Source organism: Agelaius tricolor, unplaced genomic scaffold (genome assembly GCF_023055355.1).
Source record: "Agelaius tricolor isolate 1412-34295 unplaced genomic scaffold, bAgeTri1.0.p SCAF_4, whole genome shotgun sequence".
Lineage (NCBI taxonomy): Eukaryota > Metazoa > Chordata > Aves > Passeriformes > Icteridae > Agelaius > Agelaius tricolor.
The window spans coordinates 31,740,394-31,759,397 of record NW_027269264.1 but is presented as its reverse complement, the minus strand read 5'-3'; the positions used below and the strand labels follow the sequence as shown (position 1 = coordinate 31,759,397).

General features: G+C 37.4%; 1 protein-coding gene across 7 annotated transcripts in view; it reads left to right on the top strand.

Annotated features, from left to right (window-relative positions):
* Nucleotides 1-19,004, top strand: part of SMARCA2 (SWI/SNF related BAF chromatin remodeling complex subunit ATPase 2) — a 119,056-nt gene that overhangs the window by 29,748 nt on the left and 70,304 nt on the right. For all 7 annotated transcript variants that reach the window (XM_071425133.1, XM_071425127.1, XM_071425132.1 and 4 more), the window contains 7 exons: nucleotides 1,254-1,583; nucleotides 2,426-2,527; nucleotides 3,981-4,230; nucleotides 9,174-9,300; nucleotides 10,550-10,723; nucleotides 10,943-11,116; nucleotides 15,419-15,589. In XM_071425133.1, the coding sequence (XP_071281234.1) occupies nucleotides 1,254-1,583; nucleotides 2,426-2,527; nucleotides 3,981-4,230; nucleotides 9,174-9,300; nucleotides 10,550-10,723; nucleotides 10,943-11,116; nucleotides 15,419-15,589 (1,328 nt within the window). The remainder of the gene's footprint in view (nucleotides 1-1,253; nucleotides 1,584-2,425; nucleotides 2,528-3,980; nucleotides 4,231-9,173; nucleotides 9,301-10,549; nucleotides 10,724-10,942; nucleotides 11,117-15,418; nucleotides 15,590-19,004) is intronic.

The window sequence follows — 19,004 nt, the reverse complement described above, 5'->3', positions numbered from 1 at the left end:
GAGCACAAATTTCAGTTCTTTGGCACTCTAATCTCTTCACTGGTTAAAGTTCTAGTGACTTGCAGCTCCTGTCATCCCAGAGTTGAGAATGAGCAGTGGAGACTACTTTGAGGTTTTGCCTATCTTGTCTTTACTGAAGGGTCAGTAAGAAAAGTGAAGAGCGAGCAAAATTTCTTCTGTGATCTGTACTACATATAGATGAAATAGAAGTTTTTTCACTTTAAAGTGACAGGAAAATTGGGAAAAGAGTAGATTGGGTGTCACAGAATCATGAACTGTATCATGATCTTTGGAGTTATGATCTTTGACTTATGAACATGGAATATGAAAATGAGCCAGAAGAGTTTTAGATTTTATGAATTTTGTTTTAGACTTTGTCAATTTGTGAGAAGATTATTTGTGTTCCACAATACCAGAGCAAAGTGAGTAAATATTGTTACCTCTTTTTCACTCTTGATGGATAAAATCCCCAAAAACTAGCTGTCTGTTGTGCTTTTTGGAGCTCAAGAAAATACGTAGTAGGTGTAATTAATATTCAGGATTAAAACCACTGCATTTTCATGTGGTATAGTAAGATATAAGCACTGTTCATTTCAGAACTGTGATTGGTCTTGACATAGTCTTCAGCAGTTTCTTCAGACGGTGATTTTTGTGCTTGCAGTTGATGCTCCAAGTTGTTGAGTATCCAGACAGCAAAAGGTATTGAACATACTTCGTCTGGCTCAAACCTTTAATCTGTATAAACTAAAGAGTAGTTGTATGGAAAGTGAATACCAATTATTTCTACTTCTATATGTTGGTGAGTGTTGGCAAAGAGGGCTTGTAGAAGTGAATGGATATTCCTTGATGTGTGTGCCTCAAAATAAACTTAGGCTATTAAGCTACAAACTAGGCAGACTTCATTGCATATGTTCTACAAAGAAACATTTTTCCCTAGTTCTAGTAAATAACGCTATATCCCCAGGCTTCTGTATTATATTTCATGTTTTAGTTTGTCTTACTCCAAATATGCAGGTAATTGTTACATTTAGGAATTATTGGACTAAATAACTGTAGTTCTTCTTAAAGAAGAGCTCCTGAGGCTATCTTGATATCCCAGGGAATTTGGATTGCACTTTTGTCTTCACAGAAAATGCTACAGCTATCCAGACCTCAGAGAGATACTTTTATACTTTATATACTGTTAAAATATTGGATGAAATTCAGGTTTAACTAGCAGAGTGGTAACTTTATGATTCTTCTACCTGTTCTAGGTTATATGTCTCCACATCCATCTCCACTAGGAGCACCAGAGCATGTGTCCAGTCCAATGTCTGGAGGAGGTCCAACACCACCTCAGATGACTCCCAGTCAGCCAGGACCCATTATAGCAGGAGACCCACAAGTTATGAATCAGCCTAACAGAGGGCCTTCCCCTTTCAGCCCTGCACAGCTGCATCAGCTACGAGCTCAGATTCTAGCATACAAAATGCTGGCTAGGGGTCAGCCCTTGCCAGAAAACCTCCAGCTTGCTGTCCAGGGCAAGAGAACCCTGCCTGGCATTCAACAGCAGCAGCCTCCCAGTGCCTTCAATAGGCAGTCTGGTAAGTGAATCTTCAGTAAGAGTCATTGCTCAGGCAATTCTCGAAGTTCTACCTGTGATAGATTAAGAAATTGGTACTGTGCAGGGCTGTAATGTGGAACTGTATTAAGCCTTAGCAAGTGCATGAAACACATCTGTTATTAATAGGATATTGTCAAAATAGAATACTAATAACTGAAATAGAAGTTATTTCACTGTGCAGTACTGTATCTGTCCTGCTATGCTTGACAGTTTTTGAATGTTAATTGTACTTTACTGATAGCAATTCCCCTTGTTTTTCTTACGGTGAATTTTCAGTCTCCTGTTGGTATGCAGGAAAGTAGATAAATAATCTGGATCGAGTTGACTGATTATTTAGGTTGTTGAAAATAAACCACATACAATGTGCTGTTAAGTGCAAAACATAAGAAAAAGGAAGTGTGCTTACTTTTTTCTCACAATGGTGATAGATGTTGCAGTGAGGTAAGCAAGCACATTTTGGTCCTAAGAAAACTCTTACATTAAATACCCTGAACCTGTTAGTTTCTGAACACTTCCATTACTGAGTTTGTGTTAGAATCAAGGGTTAAGATGATACTGTTTCTTAAGTTTTAATAATGTCACTGTGCACTGCATTTTGGTGGATATGGCTTTGCTACCAATTAAGTTGGATTTTTTCATGAAACATGATTTTAAGTATATGTATTACTTTCATATGTATTAATGATAAAAACTACTTAAATCCTTACTTAATGAAGAAAAGCACTACTTGCCTGAATAGACTAGCATGCTAGAAAACAATGATTTTTGAATCTTGGTAATATTTTGTGTTTCAGCAAATTTTATTCCTCTGTCAAATTGCAGGTATTGGATTACATGCAATGAGTGGCACTGCTGCTGGACCAGGGGCTGCACCAGGGATGCCTGGACATACAACTGCCATTACCCCTAAAACGTGGACTGAAGGTATAGTGGGAAAAGGATGTGGGGAAAAGTAAAAAGGAAAGGTAAAAAGTTGTGCAAGAAAAATAGTGTAACTTCTACTGTGTCTAAGATTTTAATCAAGGAGAGTCTAACCTTTCATTCATATGGAAGAGACCCACATGAAATTACTGCAGTTTTTAGACAGACTGAACATGAAGCACCTTTTTGCAATCAGAATGAAATCTGTATGTTTTCTGAGGAACATGCATAAAACTTAGTAACTTATGTTCTGAGTATACTTAATTGTAGCAAGCTTGTCTTTCACCTTTGCTACTGTAAAAGAAGTTGTCAAATCATGGTAGAATTCTGCTGTTTCCTTCTGTATATTTTGTTCTTTTGGAATCAAGTGGCTTTGAAGGATCAGTGCAATCTTTGAGATCAAATGAATGCTGCAACTTTTTCCCCCATGTCTTCAAATATATTTGTCATTCATTGCACAGTCATTCAGCTTCCCGGATTCCCTGAGAACTGAGGTTGCACAGAGGTTTTTGATGGGCTTGCTTTTTTTCCTTCTTAAAAGCTGAAATGCAGTATAGCTGCATACAGAATCTACAGCTTGTGCTCAAGTTCCTTTTCTGGAGTTTGATGCAGATGTGTGAATGACAAATGGTGATCTCTCTATATTTCAGGATGTTGGTTTGAATCAAGGTTGATTACAAGATTGCAGGTGTACTTTACAGTTGTTTTCCCTAGCTTAAGTGACTGTGACTCTTGAGATAATTAAAGCAGCATCTTTATTTTAGCAATGTCTGTTGACAGTGAATTCGTGAACATCTGAATGCATGGTAACTTGTCATAATGAAATTCTAAAGTCTATGGCCTTTAGAGACTGTAAATGACAGGTACCATTTTTATGTTAACGGAGGTGTTCCTTTTCAATGTGATTAGAATAATTGAGTTCCTGATATTTTAAATAAATAAAATTAATGGGAGATCATAGTGAAACAAAAGCTATTTATATGTGGCAGGTATTTCTGAATACAGTTGGAAAATTTTCATATGGTTATCAAGTTCTGGTAGAGGTCTGAAATCAGGCCTAGTTCTGCTTGTTTCCAGGTTGTGGTTAGATGGTTTTTTTTAACTGCAAGGATAGTGAACAAGAGGCAGAATGAGGTCTTGGATTTGGAGGAAGTCAGTTCTACAGCTGTTTCATTTCTGGTAACACTAGAATTAAAAGTCCACAGAAATAGCAAAAGAAATGGTATTCATTATAAAATTTCATGTGTTTTGGTTTTGTTTTGGCCATTTCTTGCAATGTATGGTATACTTGCATTTTAGTATGCCTGTTTCAAAAAACAGAGTGTAATCTCAGTGTGCCTTTTCTGGTGATTTTGAATGTTTATCTTACCTTCATATCTTGTATTCAGAAAGCCATCTTGATTTTCTTCCTGCTTTCCATATTTCATGTTATGAGTCAGTACTGTTCATGTTTCAGGCCAAGCCCCAGATATGAGCGTCTCCAATGCACAGCAAAAGCTTCCAGCACCAGCTCCTAGTGGGAGGCCTTCTCCTGCTCCTGCTGCTGCCCAGCCTGCTGCCACCATGCCTGGGCCCTCTGTACCACAGCCCCCGCCGGGACAACCTTCACCCATTGTCCAGCTGCAGCAGAAGCAGAACCGCATCAGCCCTATCCAGAAGCCCCAAGGACTGGATCCTGTTGAAATACTCCAAGAACGTGAATATAGGTAAGAGTGAATAACAAGATTAAAATTATTCTTGTTTTTCACATCCTTAACTGGAACTCCTTGCAATCAGCTACTGTAGTGGTAATAGTGTAAACCAAGTTTCCAGGGAAAGGCTGTATTACCAAGAAGTACACAAATATCAAACCAAAGAATTATTTAATTCTACCCCAAATGATGAACTAGTGAAGCATACTGGCAGTATCACTGGAAACCATTTAAGTTTAAAGAGAAACCAATTTTGTGGCCAAGGTTTTTATTATTATAAAAAAAGGAAAGTTAGAAGAGAACAGAGATGGCCAAAAGGCTGAAGAGTTAGTAACCCCAGAAAAAGCACATTTTATGAATATGATGGATTTGTCTGGACAGCCAAAGAGTGAAGAGAATAAGAAAGTCACAGGCAAGATTAGAAGTATACCAATTAGGAAAAAGTATACCAGTTTCAAAAATTGCCTCCTGAATGTTCTGTTTAGATGATGAAGTATATTTGTTAAAAAGTATAGGGTAGAACTTTTCTTTTGCAGTTAGAAAGAGACTTCTTCCCTCCTCACAACATCAAGGCTATTTAATAACTGACCTTGAGAGTCTGCCAGGCAGAAGGATTTTGACTTGCACCTAAAATACGTTCCTGATGATTATCAGTCAGAGGAAAATAATTGCACTCAGAGTATTACCTGTTTTAGTTTAATGATGCATCTTGCATTGTTACTTTGAGTTTGTAGAGGAAGGTAGCCAAAAGGGATGGTGATCTCACAGAAGACTGGTTTAACAACTTTTGCTTTATGAAGGTAAAGCGCCATGAAGCGCTTTTGGGTGTGATGCCATGCCCAGAATTCAGACCTTGATTACAGAAAAGCGGTTACTTTTTGTGTCAGGTATTGCTTAACTAATTCTATCAGTGCATTCTTGTCATGATTCTGCCAGTCTTATGTATACACCCTAGGACTGAATGGCTATATCTTTTTCAGCATGAGCATACAATCAGTATTTTCCAGCATCTTTTTCAGAAGCTTGTAGAACACACCATTTTACGGTTTCAGCTACTCTGTCAGAAGAATTGTAGCACTAACTTCAACCAAGACTCATACGGCCAGTATGATGCAATGTTTTCTGCATCAATTAACCTCACATTGTTACTCTTCCTGTTTTCAGCTCTGCTCTACCGCACTGTTTGTGCCAAGCTGTTATGTCTTAGTGTTCATAAACAGAGGAAAGTAATGAGTAACAAAAAATAAAGCTGATACTTTTACTTGTAGAGAACCAGTTACAGATCCAGCATGTTAGGTTCTAAATACACTGGTGTTCTTGACATAGTGAGATAAAAGTTTGATATGGATTCTCCAGCAGAAGGATTTTATATTTTATGGGATTTTTATCCTAGAACAGAGAAATGAGATCCAAACCTTTTTAATGTTGAACATTACTGGTGTTTAATTTTGCTTTGAGTTCCAGAATATGTAGAGCTCCTGGAAATCTTTTCATTACTTAAAACTGTGTAAGTAACATCAGACAAAAGTTTTGAAAAAGACAGTTTCACAGCTTCTGTGGTTTGAATGGTGCTGGATTTAGCTTTAATATAGGCAAGTTTAATTCAGAAATATGTCTTCACAATTTCTTAATAAAAATGGAGCAGAAAAAAGCCAAAATAAACATCCTTATCCTGAAAACACTGAGGTTAGTGAAAGCTTTATGAAACAGTTGGCTCTTGAGATCTCACACTAAACCCTTTTAATAAAGGAGCATTATATCTTGAAAACCGTTTGAATTCCAGGTGAATCTCTGTATCCCTGTGGTCCCCCATGGGCTGCAGGGGCACAGCTGCCTCACCATTACCTGCGCCATGAGCTGTGGGGGAATCTCAGTTCTGCTGCCTGTGGCCCGTCCTTCTCCACTGATCTTTGTGTCTGCAGAGCTGTTTCTCTCACAGGTTCTCACACTGCTCTTCTTTAGCCACAATTAATCTGCCCAGTAACTTCCCCCCCCCCCCCCCCACCCCCTTCTGAAGTCTGCTATCACAGAAGCATTGCCACCATTTTTGATTGGCTCAGCCTTCACCAGTGGAGGGGTCTGTCCTGGATCTGGCTGGTGTTGGCTCTATTGGACATAGGAAAACTTCTGACAGCTTCTCACAGAAGCCAGTGCTGTAGCCCTCCTGCTAGCAATACCTAGCCATGCAAATCCAATACATGTTTTTATAAAACTTTCCTTAATGCTTTCTTCAAAATAAAGTGCTGCTTTTTAATCTCACTGAATAGCTGTCTTAAAGGTAATAATGCCTATAATTTAAAGTTGTTTTATTATGTTGAAAGGCTTTTTCCACTCTCATTCTCATTGCACATTAAAAAATAATGCACTTGGACACTTGGAAATGTCCTGCAGATTGTACGTGGTTTCTTTCTGTTATCTGCAAAGTATTTTCTTAGGCATCTTCTTTACTGCCTGGCATCCATGCCAGACAGGTTTGATTGTACAACCATAACCTCTGCTGCTAACCTGAGTTAATGAGGAATGGGTGTGCATCACTTACTTTGCAAAGAGATCTCTGCGTACATTCAGTGGCCACTTTCTGCATGGAGGTAGATTGCTGAACTGCAAAGATTAATTTATTACGTCTCCTTTAAACGGTGAGATTATATACTTCAAATGATTGTAAAAAGATCTAGGAAACTTCTTTCTTTGGATTCTCTTTACTTGACAGCTGTTGGCATTGTTCCATGAAAATAACAGCAGTACAACAAACCGTGGTTGCATCCTTTAAGGACTAGAAGGTGGCAGTGATGAGAAATAGTTCTTCCATTCACTTGACTTGGAATTCTTTAAAAACTCCCGCTGACTACTGAAGAAAGCATTATTATAATTAATCTGTTAGTACCATAGACATTACGTATAAATATTACTTCTGGGAAAGTATGAAATTAAATTTCAAAGCTTTTTTTTTTTTTTTTGGTTCATACATAACTCATCTGGTTGTCATTTTCTTTATTCTTCCATATATGTACTGTAGATTTTCTTTTACTACTTCAACTTCTATTTTTCTGGACTTTTTTTTAAATAGAGAACTGATCTGAGTTACAATAAGAGTTTTCTGAGGTAATATCTCTACTGACTTAGAAATATTGATGCTTTTGTTTTTATTCCTTCCCTCTGACAGGGTTGTTAAAGGAAGGGCAATCACCCACCAAAGCCTTCAATTATCATTGTTTGTAGCTCAGTGCTTTTCAACATATGAAGGAAAATAGTTGAAGGAAAAGTTATCCTGGATATACTAATCTGCTGTGTAATTTAAGGATAAAATTTCATGTGCATTCTCTTCTGATCTGCTTTTTTTATAAGCTCAAGTTGAAAAAAAAATTGTTTGCAGTGAAATGGGTATTATATGGGAGGGGACTGCATAATGTGATGTTGGTACATAATGAGCACACTCTGTGAGCTTTGGTTATGTTTAGACATATCTCAAGAAACATGTATATTTGGATTTTAGTTACAAATTTTGATGATAGAAATGCAGAGGCCAACCCACCTTTGGCAATTGCTTGGACTTCTATTGTGTAAACTTTTACAACAGCAGGCATTTTTGTATGTTTTATATTTGAATTGAAAGAAAAAAAAACAATTCTGACAGAACTAAGAAGTCAGCATTTCACTTCATGTTTGTTTGTAAGTGACTCTTACAGTTAGTTATCTAAAACCATAAGGTATGCCAGGGAGAACCTAGATTAACTCATCTGCATGTATAGTAAAAGAAGGAACATTCATTGCTAGCAAGAATGTAAAAAGAAATTGAAAATATGTTCAATATTCAGCTGCTTTAATAAGTTCACAGCTCAAAAGAAAGGTTTGGAAAGGTTGTGACTGCTCCCTTAAGGTTTCAATAAAGTCAGGGAAACTGGGGTTTGGCTATAACTGTTTTGTAGGTGATAGTTTCAGGAGACACACTGCAGCTATTTGGGAAGGGAAGGAGAATTAAAAATAATTGTTGTGATGCAGGATTGCATCCATGTGTGGGTAAGCGACTGGTAGAGCATATGATTTGGAACAGCTTAGCTGCTTTTTTGTAGGAATGTACACTGGCTAGTACATCTCTCCAAGAAACCACTTAATTCTGAAAATTTTACATCCTTAGATGAACTAAAATATCTTCTTACTAACTGGAGTGCCCAGTTGTGCAAAATGTGAGCTTTTTTTAGTGTGGTATATAAACTGGAATGAAACTTTTTCTAGTTTAGAAATAACTCTTCTTGATTTGCTTTTCAGCCTGTATGACAAACATTACTTACCTAATTCTGCTTCAGTTTTTTACTCTGTTAAAGATACCAATATAGTCTTCTGCAGTAATGCAGCATCACATTCTGTTTGTTGTTCCAGGAACTTCAGAATTCTTCTGGTAATATTAAAGGCAGAAAAAAATCAAGTTCTGTCTATTAGTCCCTCTCTCTCTATCTCTCTGTTGAATTTGCAAATGAATACAAAATACACTCTTCTAAAGGAAGAGTGAAGTAGAATTCGATTTGCAGTAGCAGCTATATAGCTGTAAATACTTTATAAACAAACTTACTTTGTCAATAAAATAATGAAATAGAATTCCAGTTAATAAGGCAAGTGTGGTCTATGTCATCACTGACTACACTGCATAAAAATAATACCCATCAAAGAAGCTTGAAAGCAGAATCCTGAATAGTATGTGCAAAATAGAATTCCCAAGTTTATTTTCACATATCTAGTTCTAGTTGAAAAGAAAAGCCAAGGGACATTTTGATGACTTGACAATTTATTTTCAAAGTGGAAAAAGATACCAGTGTCATCTCTGGAAAAGCCTGTTAGCTCAAAAAAAAAGCCCAGAAAAATACAAGTAAATGCCTGAGTTAAACTGACTATTTTTACTATCTAATTTTAGTAATGCCTTACAGATTTCTTGTGGTGTCTTACCCAGTGTTCTGGTTTTGTAGACTTCAGGCTCGAATTGCTCACAGAATCCAGGAGCTGGAGAACTTGCCTGGTTCTCTGCCCCCTGATCTGCGGACCAAAGCTACAGTAGAGTTGAAGGCACTTCGGTTACTGAATTTCCAACGTCAGGTAATGCCATTTACTTGAGGAAAATTTTCATAGCAGTTACAGGCAAACCTGTTCATGCAGTGAAGAGTAAACTGGAAAGAGATTTTGGGTTATTGCAAAGTGTAACCAGATCGTGCATGAGAGCTGACATAACCAACAGGCAAGTCACAGAAATGTTAGATTTTATTTTGTTTTGGTAATAAAAATGTGCAGGGGCTACTTTTGTTCCTTGCTTTATTTTCCAGTGTAGAATGTGACCATAGAACTGTGTCTTTTGAAATGAACATGACATTGGTACAAAGACAAAATAAGTTCTGGATAGACTGCAAGCTGATTTTCATCACAGACCTTCTCAACAAATACCTCTTTCTGAACATACTTAGTATTTCCACAAGTCCCCTTGTTTTAATAAAAGTTGTGTGTTGGTGTTTTGTGTGCTATTTCTCTGTAATTTGTTTTTGGTACTTCCACTGTGCTACAGACTTTGAAAATGAAACATAACAGGATCATACATAAAATATAAGTTGAATGTTGAGTGCCTGAATCAGCAAATCAGTTTCAGGAAAGGAATCAAACTGCCAGACTTCTACAGGCCTCTTGCCATTGGCTCTTACAGCTAGTTTGGAAGAACAAATGTGATTTGGCAGGTCAACCAAAATACTTCCTGACAAAAGCCTTGGCAGGAGTTGTGCCATGGTGTCCAAGTCTTCCTTCCTTTCTACCCTTGGCACTCATTTATAATGAAGTTTTGTCAGAGGTCAGATGAAAAGCAGCAGGCTCTCCCTGCTGTACTGCTGGGACTATGGCAATACTGTTCCAAGCTCTTAACGTTTACCTCTCCCACCCGTCTTCTGTACAGTTGTCAGTGAAACAAATTGTCAGTTATGTTCAGGTCCAGCACTAGAAAATGAGTTATGTATGTGGTTCATTTGCATTTTATTTTGATGTGTAACATCTTGGCTGGCCCCTTTTACTGTGGCAGGGCAGTTCTTACCAGCATCTTGTAAAGAGGGAAGAAATTATAATTAAAAGTAATTAATTTTGACCATTCTGAAGGTTAAATTTTTTTGTTTAGGGTGACAGATGTAGCTGTTACAACTGTATCAATGCTGTATATTTTCAGAACTATAATGAAAATGGAAGAGGAGACTGCAATATATTTTGAATTGTTTACTTTTTTACTCTGCCAGAACAGTGTTTAAAGTTGTTTTATTAAGAACTATTACATTTTTTTGAGTGTTTGTCTTTTCTGCCCTCCCTCCACTGGTAGTTAAGACAAGAGGTAGTAGCCTGTATGCGTCGTGACACAACACTGGAGACAGCGCTGAACTCCAAAGCCTACAAACGAAGCAAGCGGCAGACTTTAAGAGAGGCTCGTATGACAGAAAAGCTTGAAAAACAACAGAAGATAGAACAGGAGAGAAAGCGTAGGCAGAAGCACCAGGTATTTTAACTTAGTAGGTGTTTGCCCCATGACAGAAATGCATTTTGCTTTGCTGTGCAGATGTTCTCTTTTACATATTTTATTTACCTTTGGAGTTTTTTAAAAAACTCCAAGTGCTGTGATAAGTAATTGGAAGACTGTGGCATCAGAACTCCTACATTCTTGATTTCAAATCCTTGCTAGGTCACAGTGCCTGCACTAACTTGATTCTCTTTCTAGGAATACCTGAATAGCATATTGCAGCATGCTAAAGATTTTAAAGAGTACCACCGGTCAGTCGCTGGGAAAATTCAGAAGCTTTCTAAAGCTGTGGCAACTTGGCATGCCAACACTGAACGTGAGCAGAAAAAAGAAACTGAGAGAATTGAGAAAGAAAGAATGAGGAGACTAATGGTAAGAAGTAGAGGAAGGAAGATGGTTATTTTAGTTAAAGTTATGTACTGTATCCCTTTAAAATGCTTATATATTATCTCAGCCACTTCCATGCCTTTTCTTTGTGAGGTACTCAGCAATGAAAAAAGTATAAATCCATGTACGTAAAAATGTACGTAACTACATTTTGTTATGTACGTTTCTGTTAACGGTAGTGTGATACTATTGAATTTAAGCTATGGCTCCTTCTTTTTTAAGGTTTTTGTATAGAAATATCTTGATGTTTTTTACTAGCATGAAAACTTAGCACAGCCACTTCTGAATAACAGCAACTTAATCTTATTAAGTTCACATATTAACACTTCTGTATGATTGCAGGGCTATTGGTCCATTTTACAAATAATGGACTTCAGTGTATTTCTAGGTTTATAGTTTGGAAGATTCCAGATGATTAATTTGTTCATGCATTACTCCACAATTTTTACATACAGTTGATTCCACATATAACCAGTAAGAGTAACACATGTGTTTTGAGAATGAATACCAGTCAATTCTACCCATTTAATGCTTCAAATCATACTCCACACCATTTCATGGTTTTTCCTTCCCTATACCCTCACAGTATCAGTTGTATTATTCTAAGAACAGAGTAAAATGGGTTTATGTATAATCACATCTCTTCAGAATGCTGTGGAACCAGTCGGAGGGCTGCCGAGATTTCAGGAGTTAAAATAATTCTGGAATTCAAAGCGTAGAAAGATCAGTGCATATATACAAGTATGTCAGTGACTTGGGCTAGAAAACATTCTTCAAGACATTGGTTAGCTCTGTCTTAACATTTTATTAATGTTTCACCAACACAGAATGAAAGGAAATTGACAAGTTTACTTTGTAACTTGCTGGCCAAAGACAGTAAGTATCTAATAGAGGTGCAGATATAAATGCTAGTTCCTGTCCAGAATCTATTCCCACCATGAAAATGGGCTGAATAGTTTCATTTTAAAAATCACAAAATGAAATGCAGAAAAAATTAAATATAACAATGATAGAAACTTAGAAAAGAAAGCTCTGTAAATTAAAACTTGCATAAGAGAATAACAGATGTGTAGGCCCTAGAGCATTTCTTAAAATTACATGGTAATCAGTATTAAAGAGCTTTTTTTATAAATGGAGGTCATCATCATCAGTTTGTCTAACCTAGCATGTAAAAATGTTAATTATTAGCAAAAAAATTGCTGATTTTTAAATAAAAGCAATATTTACATTTGGGAAATACTTCTGTGTATTGTGAGGTTCAGCTTATGTAAAATTGAACATGCAGTGTGCTAAGTAATGAAGATGTGCACTGCTGAAATAAACAAAGTAGATTTGGATGTCCAGAAATTGAACAGGATACCAGTGCTTCCAGATGAGCAGTGCTTTCTCCTAAAACCTCACCAAGACTGGTTAAGCTCTTACCATACATAAAAAATTTCATAGGCATTCTCAGTTTAGGGTTTTGCACCTACTGCTCAATTAAATCCTTCTGCAAAACCAATCTATGTGTTTTGTTAATGGGGTTACTTTGCCTATTTAGTTCTAGTCCAGTTGTAGTGAATTTGGAATTCACAGATGTGTACTAGTGGGTTTTTTTAAAACATTATCTCCTTTCAGATGCTTGCCGTGGTCTATGAAAATGTGCTCTGTCTAAAAGTTTTTGCATATCTTTTCAGAAATGCTGAATTAATTCCACAAATTTCTCTTCATTTACTATGATTAGAAATTGTGATTGTGTCACAGCTCATTAGCAGTACTATATGTATCATGTAAAAATGGGTGTGATTTTTAAAAGATGTTGTCAAGACAAGCTTAAATATATAAAAGAAGTACCTTGGCTAGGTTACACAGACTGTGTATTCAGCAACATTAGAAGCAATAAAAACAGCAACAACAATCGTAATGATAATTTATTTTTCCTGAAAACTTGGGGTTTGAGCACTGTAATTTTGATGGGTTGAACATAGCAATGGAATTTTGTAAGCAGTTTTGCAAGCTCAGTTTGAATATTATAGCTATTCTTACTCACTGTATGCCATTCTGGTGTCTCTAGAAAAGCAGGAGATCTCCCCGAGTGCTGTATTTTAAAGTAATCATCTTTAAAGTATTTCTTGTTTGTGTTTGATTTTTATACAGCACTGTATACTTCCTTAATTTGTTGTTTCAGCCAAAATTGAGACAGGCACCTCTGGCACCTCTGCTGCTTTTTTGTATTTTTCTGACATTCTGCATTATATTGTCACAACATATGAAAATAATATTTGTTGTATGTCCAACACACTTACACAGTATGACAAGGACGCAGAAATTGCCAGGATGACTCAGATAGGGTTTATCTGGTGAATCCTGTTTCTGATAGTGAACTCTATCTCAGAGATTAAATAAAACCAGAGTAGAACAGCAGTACAAAAACAAAAAGAGAAGAGTTCACATGACATCCAGAAGAAAAGGGTCTATATTCATACTGGAAAAAGGACTAAATGCAATCTTATGTCCAGCTCCTGTGTTCCTCCCCTTGGTGAACTGCCTGTACTTCATGTCTTTGAAAAGTCATCTCTGTAGGAGACTTACTATCTCTGTTTCAGGACATTCAGTCTGCCTAATGTAGCATTGATTTTTTTTTTCCCTTCACTGCCAGTCATAACTACTGCAGATTTTTCTAGTTGTTAGTCCATGAGAGTAGGAAATGTGTAGAATTGTGGAATCTCTGTCTCAGAGTCACTCAGGGACCTCTCTAGTTGAACCACCTTCCAGGAGTGTTAACATTGAGTTCAAAACAGATTGCTCAAGGCTTTTTTCAGCCCTGTCTTGGAAACCTCTAACGTCAGAAATGGCACAGCTTTCCTGCCTATTCAGGTCCTTCTGAAGCACAGCCCAACCCTTGAGCACATTGACAGATACCCTGTGGTTTCATGTCCTCTGCAAACTTGACTGAAGTGCCCTCCATCCCTTCCTCTGTCACTGATAGTTGTGTTAAACACAACATGATGCAGGGACTCCTGTGGTATGGCTCTTCATAGTGTCCTCAGACAAAGTATGACCTCTGACACCTTCCAGTGAGGAATTTTGGGTGAATTGGGGGATGACAAGGTGAGCAGGACCCAGCAATTTGCACTTGCAGGCCAGAAAGCCAATCATATCATGGACTACATCAAAAGCCAAGGCCAGTGATATGGCAAAGTGCCCTCCCCTGTTGAGTCACGACAGCCCCAGATTGGGGCAGAGTGGCTGCAAAGCTGCAGAGCAGAAAAGGATGTGGGAGTGTTGGTTGACAGCAGCTGAACAGGAGCCAGCAGTGCCCAGGTGGCCAAGAAGGCCAATGGCATCCTGGCCTGTGCCAGCAATGGTGTGGCCAGCAGGGCCAGGGCAGGGATTGACCCCCTGTACTCAGCACTGGTGAGGCCACACCTCAAATCCTCTACTGAGTTTTGCGATCCCACTCGGAGAAGGATATTGAGGTGCTGCAGCATGTGTGGAGAAGGGCAGTGGAGCTGAGGAAGGATCTAGAGCACAAGTCCTATGAGGAGCAGCTGGGGGACCTGGAGTTCAGCCTGGAGAAAAGGAGGCTCAGGGGGCCCTCATTGCTCTGTACAGCCATCTGAAAGAGGGTTGTAGCAAGGTGGGGATTGGTTCATATTCCCAGGTAACAAGCAGAAACAGTGTCAAGTTGTACCAGGGAAGGTTTAGACTGGATTTTACATAGAAAGAAGTACTTCACTGAAGGGGTTGTCAAGCGTTGAAACAGTTAATTAGGGAAGTTCAGAAAGCATGTGGATGTGGTTGATGACATGGTTTACTGGGGGACCTGGCAGTGTCAAGTTGATGGTTGGACTTGATATCTTTGGGGTCTTCCAGTGTTAATAACGATTCTGTGGCTCTATTAAAGTATGGTTAGAGTAGGTATTAGGAAGAAATACTTTATTCTGAGAGTGGTGAGACACTAGAACAGATTGCTCTGAAAAGCTGTGGATTCCCCATGCCTAGAAGTGTTAAAGGCCAGGCTGGATCTGGTTTTGAGCAGTGTGGTCTAGTGGAAGGTATCCCTGCCCATGGCAGGGGAATTTGAGCTAGATCTTTAAGGTCCCTGCCAACCCCTATGATGCTGTGACATTGATACAAATATATGACTCTCTGGGCCTGATCATCCAATGAGCTCTTTACCCATGTAGCTGCCCCTCTGTACAGATCATAATGACCTAGGATAACACTTTATTGTTGACATGGGAGCTGGACGGTGTGCATTCACCATCATTTCTGTCATGACTGACATCTCTTCTCTGTCACTAGGCCGAAGATGAAGAAGGGTACCGTAAGCTGATTGATCAAAAGAAAGACAGACGCCTGGCCTACTTGTTGCAGCAAACAGATGAGTATGTGGCTAATTTGACTAACCTGGTATGGGAGCATAAACAGGCACAGGCAGCCAAAGAGAAGAAGAAGCGAAGGAGAAGAAAGAAGGCAAGTAGTTACAGCTGATATTTTTAAGCCATTTCTTCTTCAAATCCAATTTAAATGTTGATAAATGTGGTGATGCCCAATTGTCATACATGTATCAGGGTGTCTAAAATAATCTACACCACCAAATTCTCAATGCTGAGGGAACTCATCTATCTCTCTATTGAAATATATATCTATGCTTTTATTAACTCAGAAGAAGATAAGAGGCAGGATTACAAAATTCTTAGCTGCTGATCTCCTCATGGCACTAATTTGCTCATAAACTTTGTACAGGTAAAATTGGGACAGATGTATAAGTTAGGATTAATGTACTCAAAAGGAATACAATGTATCAAAAATACATTCTGGGAAGAACATGGCAAGAGTCTGAGTTGTGTAGCTGTCTCATCCAGGACACATATTTTAGACCTCCATATTATATACTTGGTGAAGTCCATTTTGTTAGGATCATTAAAAATGGCTAATAAACTTGGCTAGGTTTATTATAGTAAATGGATATTTTGCAGTAATATTGTTCATTGTACATTTTTAACCTTTAATTGAGACTTTTCACTTTACTTTTCTTCATATGAAGTGCAAGAGAAAGTTGTTGAAATTGAACAGTGCAGTTTTCAAAACAATAATTCTATCTGTGAAACAGTGATTAAGAAATTATTTTTTATTTTACGACCTCAGAGTACCTTTCGTCTCTTGCAGAATATGTAAGAGGATTTTTATAATCTATTTCCATGCGTGGTTTGCTACGAATTACTGCTACAAATACTAGCATCATGTTTAGTGGGTTTGCTAACAGTACTGGAAATATGCTAAAAACAACCAGCCTAGAAAAAATACTGATCTTGGACATTAATGACCTAAAAAACAGTACATGTTTTTTCCTGCTCTCAAAAAAAAGCCTGTTCCTCAGAGTATAGTCTTAACATAGGAACAATAACCTGTCTACAGAATAAAGATGTAGTGTGGATGGGGTTCTTGGCCTGCATTACCAATGAGAACATGCCTGATTAAGGTACAAAATGCTCAGTAAAGATAATCATTATTGAGACAGCAAGCAGAGTAACTGCATCACTGTAATAATGTAAATAAGTATGTCCACATAGGTGATATGTTTCTCTTTCTATGTCAGTTTAGTCTAAGTATGTATAAGAGACAGTGTTATTTTCTGGCCATGTCAGTCAAGACATAATTTTCTGTTCCTGAAGTTGAAAGGAAATATGTCCTGTAAATAATATTCAGGGTTTGCATATATCCCACCCTAAAACCAAAGGGAAGATTAGCAAAAAAAAAAAAAAGTTTGCTCTGTCTTGGTCATCTGCATCTTTTTGTTTGTAATTAACTTCTTTCCAGCAATCTTTTGCTCATATGTGAAGGAAGTAGGAGTTCACACAAATATTACCCTTTATTTTAAGCTAGTATTCTATGAATTTTTCATTCCATGACTGTGGAACACATTGCATTTAGTGGGCACTGTGTCTTTTTTGCAAGTCATACACTTTCAATTCTTAAACTTTTATGTTTTGTAATCCATAATAAAGTTTAATTTACTAATACCTGTAGTTAATGTTTTGTACTTACAGAAAAACAAAAAAAGAGAGTTCTTAGGATTTTCTCCTAGAAATGGCAGTGAGGAAGTAGATGATGAAGAAATAATCTTTGCCAGGCTCATTATAGATATCTGAGTGAACCTTATATTCTTAGTAGAATAAAATTTGAGATTAGTCCATTCTTTCTCTGGGACACAGTTTCTGTAATCTTCATGATAGATTTTGCTTGTTTGTTTCTTTCATATTCCTCTATTTGTGTTTTCTGTCTCTAGCTTCATACTGTAGTCATGCAAAAGAAAAAATATTCCATATGAGATTTTCATCTTCTAGGCTAGTTCAACTTGCAGTGCAGCTTTTCACTTTAGTGTTAGTAGTTTTTCCTGTCATTATGCAGAAAATTAACAAAACGTGCCTTCCTGCTTTTTAATACAGAGATTTCCCCAATTCAAGGGTTAAGTTGTCAACATTAAAGGTCTGTTTGCATGGTCCAAAATAAAAGTGCAAGATGTCTGTCATTATTTACATTTATTTTCTTTGTAATATGTTCTTCTGATTTCCAAAATTTTTAACTGTACGTTATTAATGTTCTCACAGCAGGTTATGACTTCTGCACAGTGAACAGCACTGATGCTTGCTGCTTGTCTGTAATTTGAGTTGTTAAGTTCTTTTCCACTGCCTGTAGCCAAGCTATAACAATCTTTATGTATTAGACAGCATTCTCTAGTGTAAAAGAATGGATCCCAGCCCTGGTTCATCCAGGGAAAAAGTATTCTCAGTCAATGTAGTGTGTTCAGCCAAGAGTAGATAAGTGTTTTGGTAACTTATCCTGCCCTTGTGTTTATTTAAAATCTTCACTTCTGGAACAGTTCCTTTCTTTGTCAGCAGTCATACCTGCTGCACAGAAGTGCTGATGCAGGCAGCCTTGAAGCTCGTTGTTGTTGTTCCTACTGAGCATCAGCTGCTGCTTGTTCATTTCAAGTACATGCTTTAGATAATGGAATTTAGTGGCAAAGAAAAAGGCTGAAGTAGATATTAAGGATTATATCAATATTGAGAAGTGCAGCTATTCCTCAAGTATACTTCTTAAACAAAAAAAGGAGTAACTTGATGGTCTGTATTGATCACATGCTTTAATAATACTTAGAAGTTTTTTATGTCTAAAACACAATTTAAGAGATCACTTTTTGTTGTTAGGCTATTCTCTTAACTTTAGTATCCAGAATATTTTGCTATAGTGCTACAAACTCAGCAGTGTGGCATGAGGAGAAGCTGTAAAATGTCCTTTCTTGCTCAGAATTGCTTAGGAAAGTTTGAATGCAGAAGCAAACTATATGTCTTTTTCTTTTTCCTCATACTGTGCTGACATTTTAAGTAAGGTAAATAAGAATAAGCCTTGAAAAAGGTACTGCACGTTTCTCAGTTTGGACAGAAGAAAATATAGCTTTCTCCAGTGAAGAACTCCTGGGTTCCTTTTGTTTCTAATTTGAGTAAGGTCTACACATGATTGGAACGTAGTACAAAAGCTCCAAAAATACTCCTTCTAGTTAGTTGTCAGACCCAAAAACCAGAAATACATACGCAAGACAAAAGTGCCTTGCATGAATGTACAATCTGTGATGCCTGCTGACACCTTTAGGAGATTAAAGCAGTTTAGAGGAAATTAATAGTAAATAATGTGAAAATAATTTACTATTTTATTTGCATTAGAATAGCCTATAAGCAACTGAGCTTTAGGTCTGAGCTGGAAATTGAGTGGGCCAGCCACTTCTTCCATGCAAATTTATATCATTGACTGAAGTGAGTAGGTACCCTCCTTATGTTAGTAAATTATTTTTGTGTGTTTATTGCTCTGGGCCTATCTCTGTCTATAT